At 54.4% G+C, this 17,957-nt stretch overlaps 1 protein-coding gene and 1 long non-coding RNA gene across 3 annotated transcripts; one reads left to right on the top strand and one right to left on the bottom strand.

The window, feature by feature from the left end:
* Nucleotides 1-8,522: 8,522 nt before the first annotated feature.
* On the top strand, nucleotides 8,523-12,241 carry AQP5 (aquaporin 5). 2 transcript variants are annotated; one of them, XM_077170850.1, is made up of 4 exons: nucleotides 8,523-9,001; nucleotides 10,135-10,299; nucleotides 10,726-10,809; nucleotides 11,463-11,577. In XM_077170850.1, the coding sequence occupies exons 1-4, from the start codon at nucleotides 8,639-8,641 to the stop codon at nucleotides 11,517-11,519; spliced, it is 669 nt and encodes a 222-aa protein (XP_077026965.1). In that variant the 5' UTR covers nucleotides 8,523-8,638; the 3' UTR covers nucleotides 11,520-11,577. The 2 variants fall into 2 exon arrangements, with proteins under 2 accessions (XP_077026965.1, XP_077026964.1); XM_077170849.1 differs by having other exon boundaries at nucleotides 8,571-9,001; nucleotides 11,565-12,241.
* LOC143691799 (uncharacterized) lies at nucleotides 12,147-15,497 on the bottom strand. Its single transcript, XR_013179695.1, has 2 exons — nucleotides 15,219-15,497; nucleotides 12,147-12,368 (listed from the first exon to the last, which is right to left on the bottom strand). It is a non-coding gene; the product is annotated as an uncharacterized LOC143691799 (long non-coding RNA).
* Between the last annotated feature and the right edge of the window lie 2,460 nt (nucleotides 15,498-17,957).

Genomic DNA, 17,957 nt, shown 5'->3' on the forward strand with positions numbered 1-17,957 from the left:
GCACCCACCCCGTTCCTCCTCTCCTCCAGGACACAAGTTGGTCCCCAGCGCAGAGTGTCTGCTTTCCGACGTGCAGTCGCTGTGGGCCGGCAGGGAGGGCGGCGCGGGGCCGAGAGGGAAGCATAGGGGGGCTGCTGGGGTGACGGTGAGCCTGGCAGACGCTCTGCGCTGAGGCTACAGCCGGCGAGTAGTCGACCCTCTGGCCCCTGAAAGAGAGCTGGGGACTTGGGGAGAGAAGGAGGGCGGGAGAGAAGCAGGAGGCTCTGGAGAACCTGGACGCCCCCGGCATGGTATGTCTGGGAATGGTGCTTCCGGTTTTGCTTGTATACAAGTATGTGGCCATCCCTGAGTGTCTCTCAGTACCTGAGTGCGGGTTGTGCATGCTCCTGTGTGTGTGTGAGCAGGTGTACTTAGTGGTGGCACAAGTGCGTGTGCTAGTGAACTCTCACTCCCCCACTGGCCCTTTGACCTCTTTCTCCCCCACCTGCAATAAATCCCCTTCCTCTGCCCTGTATGAGTCCTTGCTGCCAGTGAGCCCCAGGGGCTCCAAGGAAATGCTCCCCAGAAGAAGGGGGAGGGCAGGGTCTGGAGGGCTGAAGAGAGAGCCCTAATTTCCAACCCCTGCCCTATTCCTACTGGAAAATTCCCTTCCCTCAAGCTGCAGACCTGGGTCCAAGACCCAGGATCTGTGGGTGGAAGCAGAGATGCCGGCCAGAGAAGAACTTCTGCAAAAGTGGTCTCTGGGGAAAAGGAGGGCTGGGTGGACACGGATATCCTTTCTGCCTTGAGGAAGCGCCTCTCCACACGGGGAAGCAGGCATATGTGTGCATGCCTACATGTGTGTGTGTGCATGAGACCCCCATCTCCAGGGAGGAGGGCCAGACCCAGAGATTAACCTTCCACTGCTGCAGAGAAAACAAAACCCTTTTGTGGGCCCCTAACCTTTGTCTTGGGAAAGCGGGAGATTTGCAACTAGACACTTCTTGAAAGGAGATACTCATTTCGCAAGTGAGCTTTTTCGCCCAGCACACACCTCAGGCTGGGGACAGCAGGCAACACCTCTCCACCACCCACCCTTCCCCCAGGCAACAACTCCCCTTTGCCAGCAATCTCTGTTCCCCTCCCTTTCTCCTGTCAACTCCAGAGCTCCTCCCCTGCTCCCTGCTCCCCAGCCCCGACCACTGGACACTGGATAGTGTTGAGAGAGCAGCCTGGCACTCTCAGGACCAGCATATACACTAGAGAAGAGAAATGACTTGTCCAGGTAGAGGCAGGTCTGAGTCTAGAACCCAGGCTTCTAAATTTCCAGGTCAGTGCACTGGTTCTCAAATGATTAAGTGAGATGATGCATGTAAAAATGCTGTGTGAACTGTAAATCCTAATACCACTATCATGCATCAGTAGGCTTGTTTTCATTATTTGTGCTTCCTCGTGGGGAGCGGAGAGGTGCACGCAGAAGGAGAATGCAGAAGTGGCCTGACTCTCTGCCTCCTTGACCTGGGTCAGTGGTCAAAGTTAAGGAGAGCCCTGGGAGTCCGATGGTCCAGACAGAAGAGGGGGCTGAAGTTTGGTGCTAACCCCATCATTGTGCAGACTTTCAGCCTCTCCTCACTCTGAGTTCATGCTGACTATTCTCCCACCTCCCTCCCACCACCCAGGCTATCCATTCTCTCCCTCTCTTCAACCTGCTGCATAACTAACCTAAGATCATACCTTGAACTCCCTTCCTCATGCCCTCTGGTGCCTCCATGTTTTCAAGGCTTTTGCACAAGCAATGGAGCAAAGGAGGTCTGAGCACCCACTGTGCACCAAGCACTGAGTCTCCAGTCCCTGTCTCCCCTCAAGACTCTCTTCAGAGCTGGGATGCATATAAAGGTCATCTCTGTAATGGCACTCCCACCACCTACCCCCGCTGACACCCACCCCTTGTCATCACGCTCTTGCCTGTCTTCCTTGGCCCTCCCTTTGGTATCAGAAAAGGGCCCTTCTGGGCCATGGGCACTATGGAGATTACTCCCAAACCCTGGACAGCTAGTGACAGCAACCTGGCCCCACTGAGGGGGAGGGGTCCATCAAAGGCCAAGGTGACCTCCAGGTCTGAACTCCTGGAAGTCACCTGTCCTTACTCTGGAAGCTCAAAGGCAGCAAGGCACTGAGCTGTGGGGCCAGCCTGGATGTGCCTCAGGCACCCCATTCCTGCCCTGCCTCATGCCAGCAGACAGACTCCTTTGGCAGGTGCCAAGAAGTTTTCTCTATGCCCTGCTTCCTGCATTTCATTTCCCCTAAAACTATATGTTCCCAGCCCCTATTATCTAGATTAAGGCACTGAGGTCAGTGGTTGAAGCAGGATTCAAAGTGATGGAAGTGGAGAACTGACACCTATTCAGCATCTCTGAAAGAACAGCCACTGTGCTGGGTGCTTTATGTTTTCCCATTTACAAAGCACTCCCTTATTATCTCCTGTGATTATCTCCCAACCCTGTGAGATGGACAGAGCAAATATTATTCTTCCCATTTTATAGATTTAAGAAACCGAGGCTAAGAGACTGGTCTAAAGTCACACAGCTAATATCTAGTGGAGCCAAGACTTGCACTCAGGCCTTTTTATTCAAAATCCCATGATCTTTAGATGTGGAAGTCAGGAGAGACGAGGTCTGCACTGAGGCAAGGCCTAGACAGATCTTGGGAGCCCCTGGCAGAAACCACAGCACGACTGTGCCCACAGTCTTATGGGCATAGAACCTTGGGGAGGGTAGAGAGGAAATGACAAAGAACACAGGATGGTTTCTGCCCTTGAAGAGCTACCAGTCTGGAGAAGGGTGGTAGTCAGACACACTCCAAGCGAGACAGAGGCAGGCAGACAGTACTGCAAGTCCCCAAGCTGGAGACAGAAAGGCTGGGAGGTGAGGGGGGGAGGTGGCTGACACTGGGTCCCACAGCATCCATTCCCATTGTGCTGAATGACTTTGCCCCTACAAATGTTGCTTTGATTTTTTTTTATTTCTTAAAGATATGAGCTTGTATATATGCAATGACTCCCAGACTGTAAGCCTTTTGGAGGCCAGGCTTCTTCCAGTTTGTTGATCTGCTTGTCTAGCACGGTATTCTGTATATAGGAAGCACTCAATAAATGTTCATTTGCCAATAAGCGCTGTTTCTTCCACAACTTGGAAATGGTCAATACAGTCCCAGGTGCCAGAAGGGAGACTGGGTTGTCTGGCATAGAATGAGTTCCTTAGCCCCGAGCTACTATTAGGAGTGGTGTAGAGGGGCTTTCCACACTCAAGTAGAAACTCACCCAGGAAGCCTGTGGAGGCAAATTCCTTCTGCCTTGAGGAAAGATCCAACCTGGGTCAAAATGGGCTTTGTAACCAAATGGCACTATGGAAAGGGCACCAAGACATGGGCAGGCTGTGTGCCCTCCAGAGAAAACAAAGAACAGTCCTTTTTTGCTCCCCTCCACCCCTCACTGGCCTGGCCGGCTGCTGTGTCTATTGAAAAGCTAGGGCAGGGTCCTCCAGAGTCTTTGACAATGCCTAACATGCAACATGTCCAAAACTGGCCTCCTGATCTTCCCACAAAACCGGCTTCTCCCACAGTTCTCTCCATACCAGTTATGGCAACTCCATCCTCCCCGTTGTTCAGGCCAAAAAGATTGGGGTCATTGTTGACTCTTCCTTCTCTCATACCCCACATGACAGCCATCAGGAAATCCTGTCAGTTCTCCCTTCAAAATGACTCTAGAATCTGATCTCTCTCTCCACCTAAACTGTCTCCACCCAGGCCAGGCCAACCTCACCTCCACCTGCCCCTATGATGTGCAACCCAGCAGCAGCGTGAGCAGTGTTAAAAACTTCTGTCAGGGATTTATATTTCGGGTAACACATTTCCTAATTTAACTTGTATGGTCAGTTTAGTTGAACACCGTAAGTACAAGGAATCTTGAATAGGACATGAGATTTTGTTGGTTTGTCCAGGTTAGTATGATACCCCAATATATCCCAGAGTAATTGGGCAGTGGATAAAGAAGTATCTGCAAAGACCCCTTGAGGGACTGGGGAGAAAGGAGGAAAGTCAACTTCTCCATTTGGACGATCTCTGATATTCTCACAAGCAGTGGGGACAGCCAAATCAATAGGCCAAGTCCTCGATCTTGGTGTTTGCCCCTGTGAAACTTATTCCTACAAAGGATAGGCTAAACCTACTTAAAATTAAGCCTAAGAGTCACCCCCAGAGAACCTCTTTTGCTACTCAGATGTGGCCTGTCTCTCTAAGCGAACTTGACAGGTAAACTTACTGCCCTCCCCCATATTTGGGACATGACTCCCAGGGGTGTAAATCTCCTTGGCAACATCCGGACAGAAACCCTGGGGATGAGCCAGGACCCAGCATCATGGGACTGAGAAAGCTTTCTTGATCAAAAGGGGGAAGAGAGAAATGAGACAAAATAAAGTTTCAGTGGCTGAGAGATTTCAAACAGAGTTGAGAGGTTATCCTGGAGGTTATTCTTATATATTACATAGATATCTCTTTTTAGTTTATGGCATATTGGAGTGGCTGGAGGGAAGTATCTGAAACTGTTGCGCTCTGTTCCAGTAGCCTAGATTTTTGAAGACGATTATATAAAGATATAACTTTTACTATGTGACTTTATGATTGTGAAAACCTTGCTTCTGATGCTCCTTTTATCCAGAGCATAGACAGATAAATAAAAAATATGAATAAAAATAAATAAATAGTAAGGGAGACAAAGGGTAAAATAAATCAGGTAGATGGAAATACTAGTGGTCAGTGAGAGGGAGGGGTGACGCGTATGATATATGAGTTTTTTCTTTTTATTGCTTTTTCTGGAATGATGCAAATGTTCAAAAAAATGATCATTGTGATGAATACACAACTATGTGATGATATTGTGAGCCACTGTTTGTACATCATGTATGGAATGTATGTGTGTGAAGATTTATCAATAAAAATATATATTTTTAAAATTTTGTCAGTCCACATCAGTTCTCTGTTCTGTGGCTTCCTATTTCCCTGAAAGTAAAGCCCACAGTCCTTAGACTGGGATATCAGATCCCACACTCCGTTTCCTCTCTGCCCACACTCTGCTGCCTCTCTGTCCTCATCTCCTTCCTCTCCTCCTTGCTACCTCTGCTTCAGCAACACCAGCTGTTCTCTCTGTCTGGAGTATTCTTCCCCCAGATTTCTACATGGTTCTTTTCTTCTCCTCCTTCAAGTCTTTGCTCAAATGTCACCTTCTCAATAAGACCCCAAAATTATATAGAAGCCCCAATTCTACCACAGCCTGCCCAGCCCCCTTTGTATGTTCTCTTTCTTCCCATCCACTCACCAATTCTGTCATACCACTTAGTTTACACATGCTCACTGTTTATTATCTGTCTCTTTTCACTAGAATATAAGCTCCCCAAGGGAAGAGACTTTCGTCTGCTGAACTCATGGCTGTATCTCTAGTGCCTACAATAGTGTCTGGTACATACTAGGTACTCAAGAAGTTTTTGTGGAATGAACAGATAACTCTCCCCAACACTGAGATACATAGCCCCAGGATACACCTGTTCCCGGTTACCCTCCCTGCCCAGGTGCCCTACCCCCTCAACTTCTCCAAGGAATCCTGGGCTCCCTGTATCAGGAGAGGAAGGGAAGTTTCTCCTATGAGACTTCAATTCCCTCTTGCACAAATGTGAGACCTCCCCCCATCCCAGAAAGGTCCCAGGGAAACATTCCTCTGAGTGCTCAAGGAAAAGACAATTCCAGGAGATAATAGCTTCAGGAGTTTCCTTTGAGAATCCAGGGACAAAGTGATCCTGATGTTAAGAGGACGGGACCTCAGGCACAGGCCTCGGAAATGTAAACAGCTGCCCCCTGAGTGCTTTGACAGATCTAGGTCTCCTTTAACTGCACCCAGCCCCCCCACTCCTGGCATACAGTTCCTATCTCAACTCTGTCCACTTGTGACCTTGGGCAAGGCAGTAACCTCTCTGAGTCTGGGTTTTCTTACAGGTAGCTTGGAATTAAATCACATAGTGGAAGCCAAAGACCTTTGTTAGCTGTAAAGGACTGTGCTCAATTCTGCAGGTGGGACTTCCCCTGCTGGCCCCGTCTCCTCTGAGGACTGCTGAGTCCTTCCCACTCCAAGACAATGGAGTGTAGACCTACGAATTCATGGAGACAGTGCTTGGGGAGAGAGGATGAGAAAGAAGGTGGAAGGGTGCAGCCTGGGGGCAAGCTCAACGGCGTAGGGGCCCGGCCTCCAACAGCCTCCCCGTCTGGGCCAGTCCCTCACCCCAACCTCTAAGTCCCAGGCTCAGGAGAAAATAAATCCTGATATAACTGCTGTGCTCTGCCAGGGGAGGGGCCCTGGGACCCACAGAATAAAGGACGGACAGACCTCCTGCCCTAAGAGAAGAGAAGTGGGGGAGGAGCTCCTCCAGCCGGAAATGCCATGCAGAGCAGGAACAATAGTGGGGTTTCTTTGGCCCCTGTTTTCTTTGGCCTTTTGGCTGCCACGGAGCCCAGATCCCGGTCCTCCAGGCCCTTGGCTTTCCTCCCAGCTCCTCCCCTCAGCTGCTGCCTGACAGACTGACAGAGGAGACAGCTACTTTCTCCCTGTGCTGTATTGTCCATCTGGGCTCCTTCCCCTCACCTAGCTCCACACCAAACACTCAGGGCGGGGGCTTGTAAAATGATAATTATAGCACAAGGAAACTTCACGGAGCCTTACTCTGTGCCAGGCATTGTGCTCAGTGTCCCCTGATCACAAGGAGGGATGGGCAGCTCCTCTCAAGGGTCCAAGGGGGTGCATACCCGCCCCTCCTCCAAGCCCTGGAGGGCCCTCCAGCCTCATTCTTCACATGCCAAACCTGGGGATGGGAAGAGGGAGGGGTGGGAGGAAGGTGAAGAGGGGCTGGGAGTTCAGAGGGAAAGGGAGAGAACAGGAAGAGGGGGTTGGAGAACTGGAAGACAGTGTCACCCAGTTCAGGGCTGGGGGAAAACACACACACACACACCTTGTAAAACCAACAGACATGAAAAATGGGGTAGAGACAGACAGACAGAAAAGCTCAGACGTGAAAAGAGCCTGAGAAAGGTGAAAGAGAGAGGAAATAGAAACTGAGAGGTAAATAGAGAGATTGAGACACCGGAGTGTGGGACGGGGCTGGAGAAGACGGTGAGATCAGGGCAGACAGAATGAAGAGGGAAGGAAGGAAAAAACAGACGCTGAGAAAGAGGGAGAGAGAGCAGGCACACTGAGACCAGAAATAGAGGGAGAGAGACACTGAGCAAGAGACAGACAGAAAGGGAGAGACCGGCAGACAAAGAGGGACAGGGAGACTTAAGAGACAGACAGATAAACTGAGACAGAAAGAGAGAATAAGAGACAATAAGAGCAAATACAGCAAGAGAGATTGAGAGGGAAAGAAGCTAAATCTAAGTGAGGGTTTGGTAGAAGAGACTAAGGGAAAGAGGGAGGAGGAAGAATTGAAATTCAAGAGCGAAAGGCTAAGAGGCTTCAGACAGGGAGGCACCTGCGCCCTCCCGGCACCCAGCTCCAGCACCCAGACTTCCATGGCCCTTACACTGACCCCAAAGAAAATCTAACGCAGTCGTATGGGTTCCCCCGCAATCTAGGAGGTGACCTGCACCCTACGTCCTGCGGGGATTCGTGCGTCTCCCCAAGGGGGCTGCGCCACAGGAGGGCTTAGACTTCTTCAGCCGGGGAGAGGCAGAAGATGCCGAGGGACGGGCTCCCCGCCTCCTCCCGGGGCTGCCTGGCCACCGGGCGTCGAGAATTGCCAAGCGCGCAGAAGGCTGGCACGGCCTCGACTCTTCCCCAAACACCTCCGCTCCAACCCAGGGCCAGCCCGGCCCAGACCAGGGATAGGCCCAGGACCGCCGGACCGCCTCGCACCACCCAGTCTCGCCGCCCGCCCCCGCCCTCAGCGGGCAGGGAGCTGAGTGGCGCCGAGCTCAGGGAGCCGCATCGCGGCACCGCGGTCGGGGGTGAGGCCGGGTCAGGATGCCCAGGTCGCAGGAGGAAAAGGAGGAGCTAGACCAAGAGATGGAAGAGGAGAAAAAGGGAAAACCACGCACGGAGATAAATTCCCAGAGCAGGTAGATGCCCGGAGGTCAGACGGAAGAGGCCAGATTGAGCAAAGTCTCCCAGCGAGCCGGGTGAGAGGGACGAAGGGCGCGGAGCAGAGCGGGAGCCGCCTGCAAGCGCGCCATGTGCGGGGCCGCGGCAGCGGGGCGCATCTACACCGCCGCCTGGGTCACATGGCCCCGGCGGGCGCACGGCTGCCCCGGAGGTGGGGCGAGCTCCGGGCGGGGGGCGCGCGGGGCGGGGACGGGCTGCGAGCCCGCGGCGGCCACAAACTTCCCTCCCTGCTGGCCCCGGGGCGCGGGAGCCGCCCCCTGCCCCCCCGCGCTCGCGGCGCTCAGGCGCGCCCGCCCTCTATATAGCGCGCCCCTGCTGGGCCCGCACCAGGCCGCCAGGCAGGGAGTGGGCGCGGGAGAGCGCGCTGCGCCCCGGAGCCAGGCCCCCGCCCGCGCCGTCGCCCCCGCCCCAACGGGCGACCCCCGCCGCCGCCGCCGCCACCGCCAGGGGCCCGTGGCCACCATGAAGAAGGAGGTGTGCTCCGTGGCCTTCCTCAAGGCGGTGTTTGCAGAGTTCCTGGCCACCCTCATCTTCGTCTTCTTTGGCCTCGGTTCGGCCCTCAAGTGGCCGTCGGCACTGCCCAGCGTCCTGCAGATCGCGCTGGCCTTCGGTCTGGCCATAGGCACCCTGGCCCAGGCCCTGGGGCCCATCAGCGGTGGCCACATCAATCCCGCCATCACCCTGGCCCTCTTCGTGGGCAACCAGATCTCGCTGCTCCGCACTGTCTTCTACGTGGTGGCCCAGCTGGTGGGCGCCATTGCGGGGGCGGGCATCCTCTATGGGCTGGCACCACTCAATGCCCGGGACAACCTGGCTGTCAACGCCGTGAGTGACTGCGGGACTGGGGTGGGGCCAGGGACCCTGGCCCTGGGCTCCAGGCCAGGCCTCTAGCCAGAACTTGAGAATGGGTACGATAGAAGGGGGCTGTACACACCCTTTCCAGGAAGGCGAGAGCCTCCTGGGGGGGGGGGGGGGGGGGCGGGGAGAAATCTCCAGGCTGGTCTGTGCACCACTCAGTCTCTCTAGTCCATATCCACCCTCTTCTGTCCCCCGCCTTCCTGCTTTCCCATCTTGGCCACTCTCCTGCCTGCTGTCCCCTTTTATTTCCCTATCTCACCTCTGGCTATGACCTCGCTCTTGGCCCCTCACCTCTTCTGTCTACCCCTCAGAGGAGTGGTTCAGTGGAACCATGTGCAACAATTGGATTGTTCTGCCTTGGGTGACATTAGTCTCTCAGCACTTCATTTTTTTCAGCCATAACATGGGAATGCTTATACATGCCCAGTAGGTGCTGTGGGGATTCCCTTCAGAAGCCATGCCCGTGAGCCCCTAACATGGTGCCATCCATAGCAGTGTCTGGTGAATATTGGTTCCTCCATCTTGTCCCTGCTCCTGTCTCCCTGCTGCGTCCCTCCTCCCACAGCCCTCGATTCAGCCCCCACATCCCATGTACTGGGTTCATTAATCAAACATAGAGGAGGATTTACTCGACCATTGTCAAGCCATGAGTCAGCCGCACCGGAGAGACGGGTTTGAGGTTGGCAGCAGCGGCAGGTCAGGCATGGGCAGAAGGCCTGGGTAGAGGACGCAGTAGGCAAACTGGGCAGCTGTCCGCAGGAGGGAGGATGAAATGCCAGCTTGTGGGGGTGGGGAGCTGAGCAGGACCGTTGACAGGACTGTGTCCAGAACAAGCTCCCTTCACACTCTGCCCTTTGGCTACAGCCCGCAGCTTCAAGCTGTGTGCAAACTGTGAAGTGCGTGGTCTCTTCTGCAAATGGCCTCTCTGAGGTAACATATGCAGGGCTTGGCTGTGCCAACCATGTGGGGTTCAGGACTTCCCTTTCCAGGTTCTCAGGCTCTAGATCTCCTCAGGAGCCAAAAGGAGGGCCAAACCCTTCACCATAGAGCCAGAAGAAGGCAGGGTGGCTCTGGGGTCCTAACCCACCCTCCCCTCACAGCTCAACAAAAACACGACGCCAGGCCAGGCCATGGTGGTGGAGCTGATTCTGACCTTCCAGCTGGCCCTCTGCATTTTCTCCTCCACTGACTCCCGCCGCACCAGCCCCGTGGGCACCCCGGCCCTGTCCATCGGCTTCTCTGTCACACTGGGCCACCTTGTAGGGGTGAGTGGGGTTGCCAGAAGGAGTGGGCTTAGGGTTTGGGAGGAGCTACATGGTACAAGTAATGGGGGATCCTAGAGCCGCCCCTTCTGGACCTGGATTTGGGAGTACTGGACCCTGGCTCAACTGACCTTAAGTTTAACCCCTCAAAAACTTCTCTCTGGGCTGAGGAGAGCTGGGAGTTAGTGGGAGGTGGGGTGGGGCCAGGGAACCAAGCCTAAGTTCAGGACAGAGTAAGAGAGGAGGCATTCATGGTTAACTGGACAACTGGGGTCTGTGAAGGGAGTGGTCACCAGCTGAGGAATTACGAGATTTGAGTTTTGAGACTGACTGAACCCCTCAACTGCTGCAAGACCTTGGGAGAGTGCTGTGCCCTGTGTGAGTGGGTGAGGGCATTGCCCTGCTCACCGGCTCCCTCTTTCTATCCAGATCTACTTCACTGGCTGCTCCATGAACCCAGCCCGCTCTTTCGGCCCCGCAGTGGTCATGAAGCGGTTCAGCCACGCACACTGGGTGAGTATGGGCCCTTCCCTGGTTCCCCAATGATGAGCGCCCTGCAACCTGGCCCATGGCCTCCCAGGGCTGACTGGGCCTTCTAGATGCTGTGGGCCCAGAGCTTGGGGTGGGACCCGGGGGGCACGGCTGGAGTGAGGAGGAGACACAGGAGGGGATGGGATGCAGCCAGAACAGCAGGGATGGAGTCACATGGCCCGAGGCCCTGGGGACAGGGGACCCGGGTGGGTGGGTATGGTCCATGTGTTTCTGTCTCTCTGGGGAAGGGGGTCTGTGTCTCTGTGTTGATCTCTTCTGAGGATTCTGCATCTGTCCCTCTGGGATCTGTATGTCTTTCCTTTCTAATGTTACATTTATCTATCCCTCTTGAGGGGTTTGGGAGAGTCTTCCTGTGTGTCGGTCCATTTGGACAACCTGTCTGTCACCTCCTTCAAGAGCTCATGGCTTCTCGCTCCAGAACCTGTCTCTGGACCTGCGTGTATGGAGGCAGGGGGAATGGGCCTGTCACTCTGAGAATCTGATGTTTGACCCTCTGAAAGTTTGTCTCTTTGGGGGGCATGGATGAGGCCCGACCCTCTGAGGATCTGTGTGTCTCCTCTAGGGTCCATGCTTCCGTCACTGGGGAGGAGGGTGTCAGTGTATCTGTTTCCCAGGTAGGAGGAGGTCTTTCCCTCTGGAAGACTGGGAAGCTGCATGTCCATCTCCTCTGAGGGCCCGTGGGCTCAGCCCCCTGACTGCTGCCCTGTCTCCACCAGGTGTTCTGGGTGGGGCCCATCGTGGGGGCTGTCCTGGCTGCCATCCTCTACTTCTACCTGCTTTTCCCCAACTCTCTGAGCATGAGTGAGCGTGTGGCCGTCGTCAAGGGCACTTATGAGCCCGAGGAGGACTGGGAGGAGCAGCGGGAGGAGCGGAAGAAGACCATGGAGATGACCGTCCACTGACCAGCGTCAGGCAGGGGCCAGCCCCGCAGTCCCTGAACCACAAGGGGAAAAAAAGAAAAAAAAAATTGACGGCAAACCTTCCTTCCCCCACAGCTGGGTCCTCCTGGCTGGAGAGGAGGTCTGGCTCTCCAGGTGCAGTTAGAGATGGGAGCAGGGTTCTGTGACAGAGTTCTTGGGGTGGGGGTGAGAGGCTGGGGGCGGATGGAGAAGAGGCCTCTTAGGGACAGGGTAGACTGTGCTGCTGGGAGGTGAGACTTGGAGATTGTGAACACAGGCTAGGAAGGGGTGACCTGCCGTCTGCACCTACTCCTTCCCTAGCCCTCAAGAGCCAGAGGGTTCCAAGCCCCTAGGATAGTAGAGGGCTTCTCCAGAGCACCTTAGGAAACAGACTGGCTCAAAAATGGCCCCTTATTTATTTCTGATCAAGGATGAGTGGGGAGGCCTGCTGGTGTTTGGGGTGGGGGCACTGCCCAATAAACCAGTGACACTCATGCTCTGCTTCCATGGCTTCCTGACGCTTCTCCTTGGGACACTTCCCTCCCGGTCCCCACAGGGCACACGAGGAACCCAGGACGAGTCTGCTGAGGAAAGATAAGGGAAAAGGAGGCCAGAGGAGACCTGGGGAGTCAGAGAATCAGGGAAGAGAGAGAGAGACCAGTTAGAAATAGAGCAACAGGTCAACAAGGAAGGGGCAGTGGGAGTGGAGAAGGAAGGGTCCTCACTGGCCTCACCCACCCACTCACCCCTCCCTTGACACCTCAGCTATGTCAAGTCCCTGCCACTTGAGGAGGACCTCGCACTAGGTGTATGGCAGGCAGGGTGTGGCAGGCAGGGTGGAGGAGAAGTGAACCAGCCAGCAGCCCCTCAAGATGCCAAGGGGGTGACCAGCCAGTTCTGTCACTGGGGAGGAGGCACCACCCTGAACTCCCTTCTCTGTATCTTGACATCTCAAAAGGTGCCATTTTGGGAGCCTGGGCTTATATGGAGTAATATCCCACCCCCCCAAGGCCACACCCAGTCCAGCTGTTTTCTGGGTCCCCTCCCTCCTGCCTCTGCCCCTCAGAGTTCCTACCATCCTCCCCTCTGAACCTCTACTTCTGCCCTTGCCTGCTCCTTGGTCAATTGCCCCAACATGTCTTAGGCAACCTCTTTAAACTTTCTGAGCCTCCATCTTTTAATCTGTAAAATGAGGATAAGAAATGCTTCTCTCACAGGGTTATTGTAGGAAGCAGAGGAGATGAGGGAGGGAGTTGCAGCTTTCTGTGAGAAGTGGGGGTCTAAGACTCTGGGCCCTGAAAATGAGCAGCTCGGGACACAGCACAGCTTGGAGTCTTAACCCAAGTGCAAATCTCGCTGTGCAACTTTGGGTCACATACTTAAGCTCTCTGAGCATTAATTGCCTTGTTGGTAAAATGGGGATACTCTTACTTCCCTCATAGTTTGTTGCAAGGATAAAATTAGATTATGGTTGGAAGTAAACTGCTTGTGCAAACAGGGCCAGTTACCTCAGAGTGAGTGCCCAATTGACTAGTGTGAAGAGAATCAGCACATATACCTGCCAGCCACATCCCACCTCTGGGCCTTGTGCTCTCCTGAGTGTGTGAACCTAACCTCCAGATTCTCTCCCTGTATTGCCTCTCCCTGGGATCTCCAATCTAGCCTAAGAGGAGGGGCCAGTAGGGCCAGAAGATGGACTGAGAAGGGGTGAGAGAAGCTAAAGAGTCTGGCGAGGGTCAGTCCCGGGAGCTGGGGGTAAGGAGCGGCAGACTCCCAGCCCTCCTCCAGACTTTAGTCTCCGCATCTGTAAATGGGTTTGCAACCACCCCTGCCCTGCCCTGCCTTGCCCTGACCTACATGACAGTGCGTGTGAGAACCTCTGGACTCCAGTAAAGAAGCTCCCTCTCCTCCAGGCCTGGGGAAGCAGGGCTGCAAGTGCCAGCTCCTGCCAGCAGGGGGGGACCTGGTCCACCGAATCCGCAATTGCTTTGCTTCCCCATCCACAAGTCCTGGGTCTGGGCTCCAGCCAGGTGGGGGTAGTGATGGAGGACACAGGAAGTCTCTCAGGCAGAGGTCTCCCGGGGCCACCAGAAAGCAGCCTGCCCCAGTCCAATTCCCCACTCCACTCTGAGGAGTGCAGGAGAAAGACAGCAATGACTGGGAGACTGGCCTCTCCCACCAACCTAGCAGCTTGTGTGTCTTTCTCTGGCAGGCCTCAAGGGAGAGCATGACGGGTGAACGGAGGGCCCATTAGGGACAGATCCTCGGGGGTGTGGGGGTTGGAGCATCCACTCAGAGGGAGTTACAGGCCTTGAACTGCTCTGAGTAAGAGTGGCCTGGCCAGTGGGCAAGGGTTTGGGTTGTCAAGTTGCACGTGGCCATGGCAGTGTAGCCAGCAGGGGGTGCTGTGCGCCTTGGCATTTATCTTCCATCCTTCGTACGGGTCTGTGGGTTCTCGAAGACCTGCACACATGTGAGCATACATACACACAAGCCTCGTACGTCTCTGGGGTTTGGGCTTACCCTCAGTTTTACCCACAGGACTGCTGTGTTTTTTCTGTGCATGTATCACCTGCCATCAGCATAGAAGCGTTTACTCATGTGTGTGCAAAGCCCCCTTCAACACGCCCCCTTCACTTGCACAGAGCCACTCTGGTACCGGATCTAAGAGTCAGGCTCCATGTGTTCTCAGAGAGGCACACACGTGTGCAGTCATACACAGCACACATAGGCTCACACTGCTCAGAAGCCTCAGTCACCTGTCTGACCTTCCGTTCTACCTGAAGGCTGAACCCAGGAAGAGCCTTCATTCTCCTACAGGACATTCCCTCCCCCTCCTCCCCAGGGGCTGCCAGTTTCACCGGGTAAGAAGGTAGACATGGTGATAGGATGGAGATGAAGGAGGACTGGAGGTTTCTGTCAACAATGGACAGGTGATTTTTACCAGATGGGTGGGCGGGAAGAGGATGGTCTGGGAGGATCAGATCTCCCAGCTCCTTCCTGAGTCTCAGCTTCCTCATCCATGAAGTGTGGGTGAGGATGCCAGTCCTTACCTTTCCAAACTTTGTGGGATCGGTCAGATAATGCAACAGAGCCACCTTGAACCCCTTGCCTTTATATCAGGTTTTCTTCTCTCTCTCTCCTTCCCCTCTCCTCCTTTAGCCCTGAGCGGACCCTTAGCCAGAGATGCCCACTGCACCAGTGTGGGCAGCCGCACAGCCACCTGACAGGCAGCCCTAGGCAGCCAGCCGTGGGGCCTTGGCCAAAGGCCTCTGTGCATGAGCGAACTCTAGCTTGGCACCAGAGCCTGACACTAGCTGGGTCCAGGACAGGGCCAGCTGGGGCTGGTAAATCCAGGGCTGGACCAAGCCCCGGCCAGTGCCCAGTTACTCTCAGGGAGTGAAGGGCTCATCCCAGGCCAGACAAGGCCCAGGAGGACCTTTTCAAGGCTAGCTAGGAATGGGGGTTGACCTGTATTTAGTCCTCTCCACCTCCAGGGTCCAGAGCAGGGGGACACAGGTGCTGTTTGTTCTAGAGCTGCCATGGCAACCGGAACCCCTCCCAGCCCAGTCCCCACTGTCTCAATGGAGTGCCCGTCTCCCCTTTCTGTGGGGATAGGGAGAAGAACAATCCTAATAACCAACATTTTCTGACTCAGAGCCATTCTCTTACAAAGCAGCCCATTCACATCTAACACCACCTGGGAGATGGAATTGCCCCCATTCTATAAATGGGGAACCCAAGGCCACAAAAGGTAAGCAGCTGTCAGGGGTATAATCTACATGGCTGTGTTCAAAATGCACGTGCTCGTATATTTTTGAACGCTCTCAACAGATAGGTCTTACTGGTGTTTGGTGCCTGTTTTATAGATGCAGAAACTGAGGCTAAGTAAGATATAGGGGCTGGTGCAAAAGTAAACATCTAGATGGGACTCCTACCTTAGTCACTGAGTGCAAGACCAGTATCTGTCCACTAAGCCCTCTACTGAGAAGAGGAAAGGGGAGAGATAGCTGAGGTGCTGTGGGACAGCCCCAGGCGGGGAACCTACTAACCCAGGGAGGAACAGCCTGCACAGCCCACACAGCTACATTCTTGCATTTGTTGAACCTTTATTGAATGACTCCTCTCTGAAGGCAAGGGTGGAAGTCTGCACAGAACAGCAGAGGGAGGCGCAGAGGGAGGCACGGAGGGCACAAAAGCCAGAGCCACCAGCTGGCTTTGCTCAAGCCCAACTTCTCAGTGAAGCGTGCCCTGATTTTGTGATGGGAGAGGGGGGGTGGGAATCAGGACAGGTTTCATAGAGGAATTGGGCTTGAACAAAGTCTTGAAAGAGAGACCAGGAAGAAAGGCATTCCAAACTCAGTGTTGCAGAGGGCTCAAAAGCTTATTTTGGGGACTGGACTGCAAATATTTGGCCTGGCAGGAGTAGAAGAGGGGCAGGGTGGGCAGTGAGAGGGAGCTGTCCTTGCATGTTAGACTTGGATATTCAGACTTGATGCTGAGGTAATGGACAGCCATTGAAGGGTTTTGAGCAGAGAAGTGACTGATCGGCTCTGCATTTTAGAAGGCTCCCTCTGGTGGCAGGGAGATGGTGTGGAGGGGCACAAATGTAATCCAAGAGCCTAGTAAAGAGGCTGATGCCGTAATCCTGGGGTAGATGAGGGCTGAACTGAGCCAGTGGCATCTGGGCACAGGGGAAGTGTCAGGTATGAGAAAAAGCCACTGGAAACTTGGCTACCCACTGGGGATGGGTGGAGGGAAAGGGAGGTTTCTGGATGACTTCTAGGTCTGGCTGGGACAACTGAGGGGAGAGGGACAAGGAGGAACAGGCAGGAGGGCCGAGAGGGGGTGGCCATGGGGGGCTGGAGATGCTGCTGTGATGGTCTTGAGGCCACAGACAGGACAAAGAAGCTAGAAGAGCTAGAAGAGCCATGGGCCAGGAACTGACAACACCTGGGTTTAAGGGTGAGCAGAAGAGCTGCTGGCAAAGGAGACCAAGAAGAAGCCCTCAGAAACGTAGGAGAGCCAGAAAAGTAGAGTCCTTCAAGAAGCTGTAGGTGAGTTTGTGGCTGGGGAGGCAGGATGAGAAGTCTCCTTATCAGATGACCTGGCCTTCTAGGTGAAACAGGTGAGGCCGTCTGCTAAAGGAAAATCCAGGGTGAGTCAGGTACCGTAAGAGAAGGGGGAAGATTTGAAGCAGGCCTCACAAGAATGGGGACGCATAAGGATTGCTGAGCAGAGCAGAGACCCCTGCTGAGGCTGGAGGCAGCGGACTTGCCATGGCAGCAGTCTACACGGCTGGGCGATTTCCTTCAGCAGTGCTCGGGAGCGCAGATGCAGGGTGCAGGAGGTGTGGAGGAGGGGAATGAGAACAGAGTGATGCAGCCACGGCTAAGAGGTCTCTGGGGAGCTGGTAGAGAGAACAGGGCATGCGAGAGCTGAGAAGCCAGGGGATCTGGCTGGATCTGTGGAAAGGGTTCTCTAAGAAGAGGGGAGACTGTCCTCCAAGGAGAGACGAACATGGAGTGTTCCAGAGTCACAGGCCATTTGATGTGGCCAGAGAGTAACGGTCAAAGCAAGGAGTCGGGAGAGGCAAGGCAGGAGTAGCAAGGGCTGGCTCCCAGAGGGCCTTGTAAGCCAGGCGCAGAGCTCACAGAGGGGATGGGAGGCATTGAAGAGATTTTAGCAGGGGAGCAGCATGATCAGATTTGCATTTTAGAAAGATCACTGGGGCTGCAGTGTGGAGAATTGATTGGAACGGAGCAAGGGAGCAGGCAGAGGCTGGTTAAAGGCAGTAGAAGCAACGAGAAGAGGGCACAGTCAAGAAATATTTAATATTCAAAATCAGCAGACTTGATTTTTATTGGATCGGAGGAGGAGAGAGAAGGGTCAAGGATACTTCTCAGGTACCACTAACTGGGCTGAAGAAAGCAGGGGTGCATTAGTTTCAGGTGTGAGGGGGGCAGAGGGAGAATGGGGGAGCCCATTTTGAGACAGGTTTCATCTGAGGGGCACCAGGACAACTGGGAAATATCTACCGGGCAGGTAGATATGCCCAGAGGTGAGGTCAATGCACCCAGATGTGGTTATTTCAATAGCACAGCAGATCCTTCTGAGGGAGGAAGGAAGGGGTATTTTCCTTTATTAGGGAAAATACCTTAATATGGTGGTAAGAGGAGCAATGGGGGCCTTTCTTTCAGGCCCACACAG

The sequence above is a fragment of the Tamandua tetradactyla genome, chromosome 7 (assembly GCF_023851605.1).
Source record: "Tamandua tetradactyla isolate mTamTet1 chromosome 7, mTamTet1.pri, whole genome shotgun sequence".
Lineage (NCBI taxonomy): Eukaryota > Metazoa > Chordata > Mammalia > Pilosa > Myrmecophagidae > Tamandua > Tamandua tetradactyla.

Excerpts from the sequence above, each read along its gene's own strand:
- AQP5 (XM_077170849.1), top strand. The coding sequence starts at position 8,639 with ATGAAGAAGGAGGTGTGCTCCGTGGCCTTCCTCAAGGCGGTGTTTGCA. Across the intron at positions 9,002-10,134 it reads ACAACCTGGCTGTCAACGCC|CTCAACAAAAACACGACGCC; the intron begins GTGAGTGACTGC and ends CTCCCCTCACAG. Across the intron at positions 10,300-10,725 it reads CACTGGGCCACCTTGTAGGG|ATCTACTTCACTGGCTGCTC; the intron begins GTGAGTGGGGTT and ends CTTTCTATCCAG.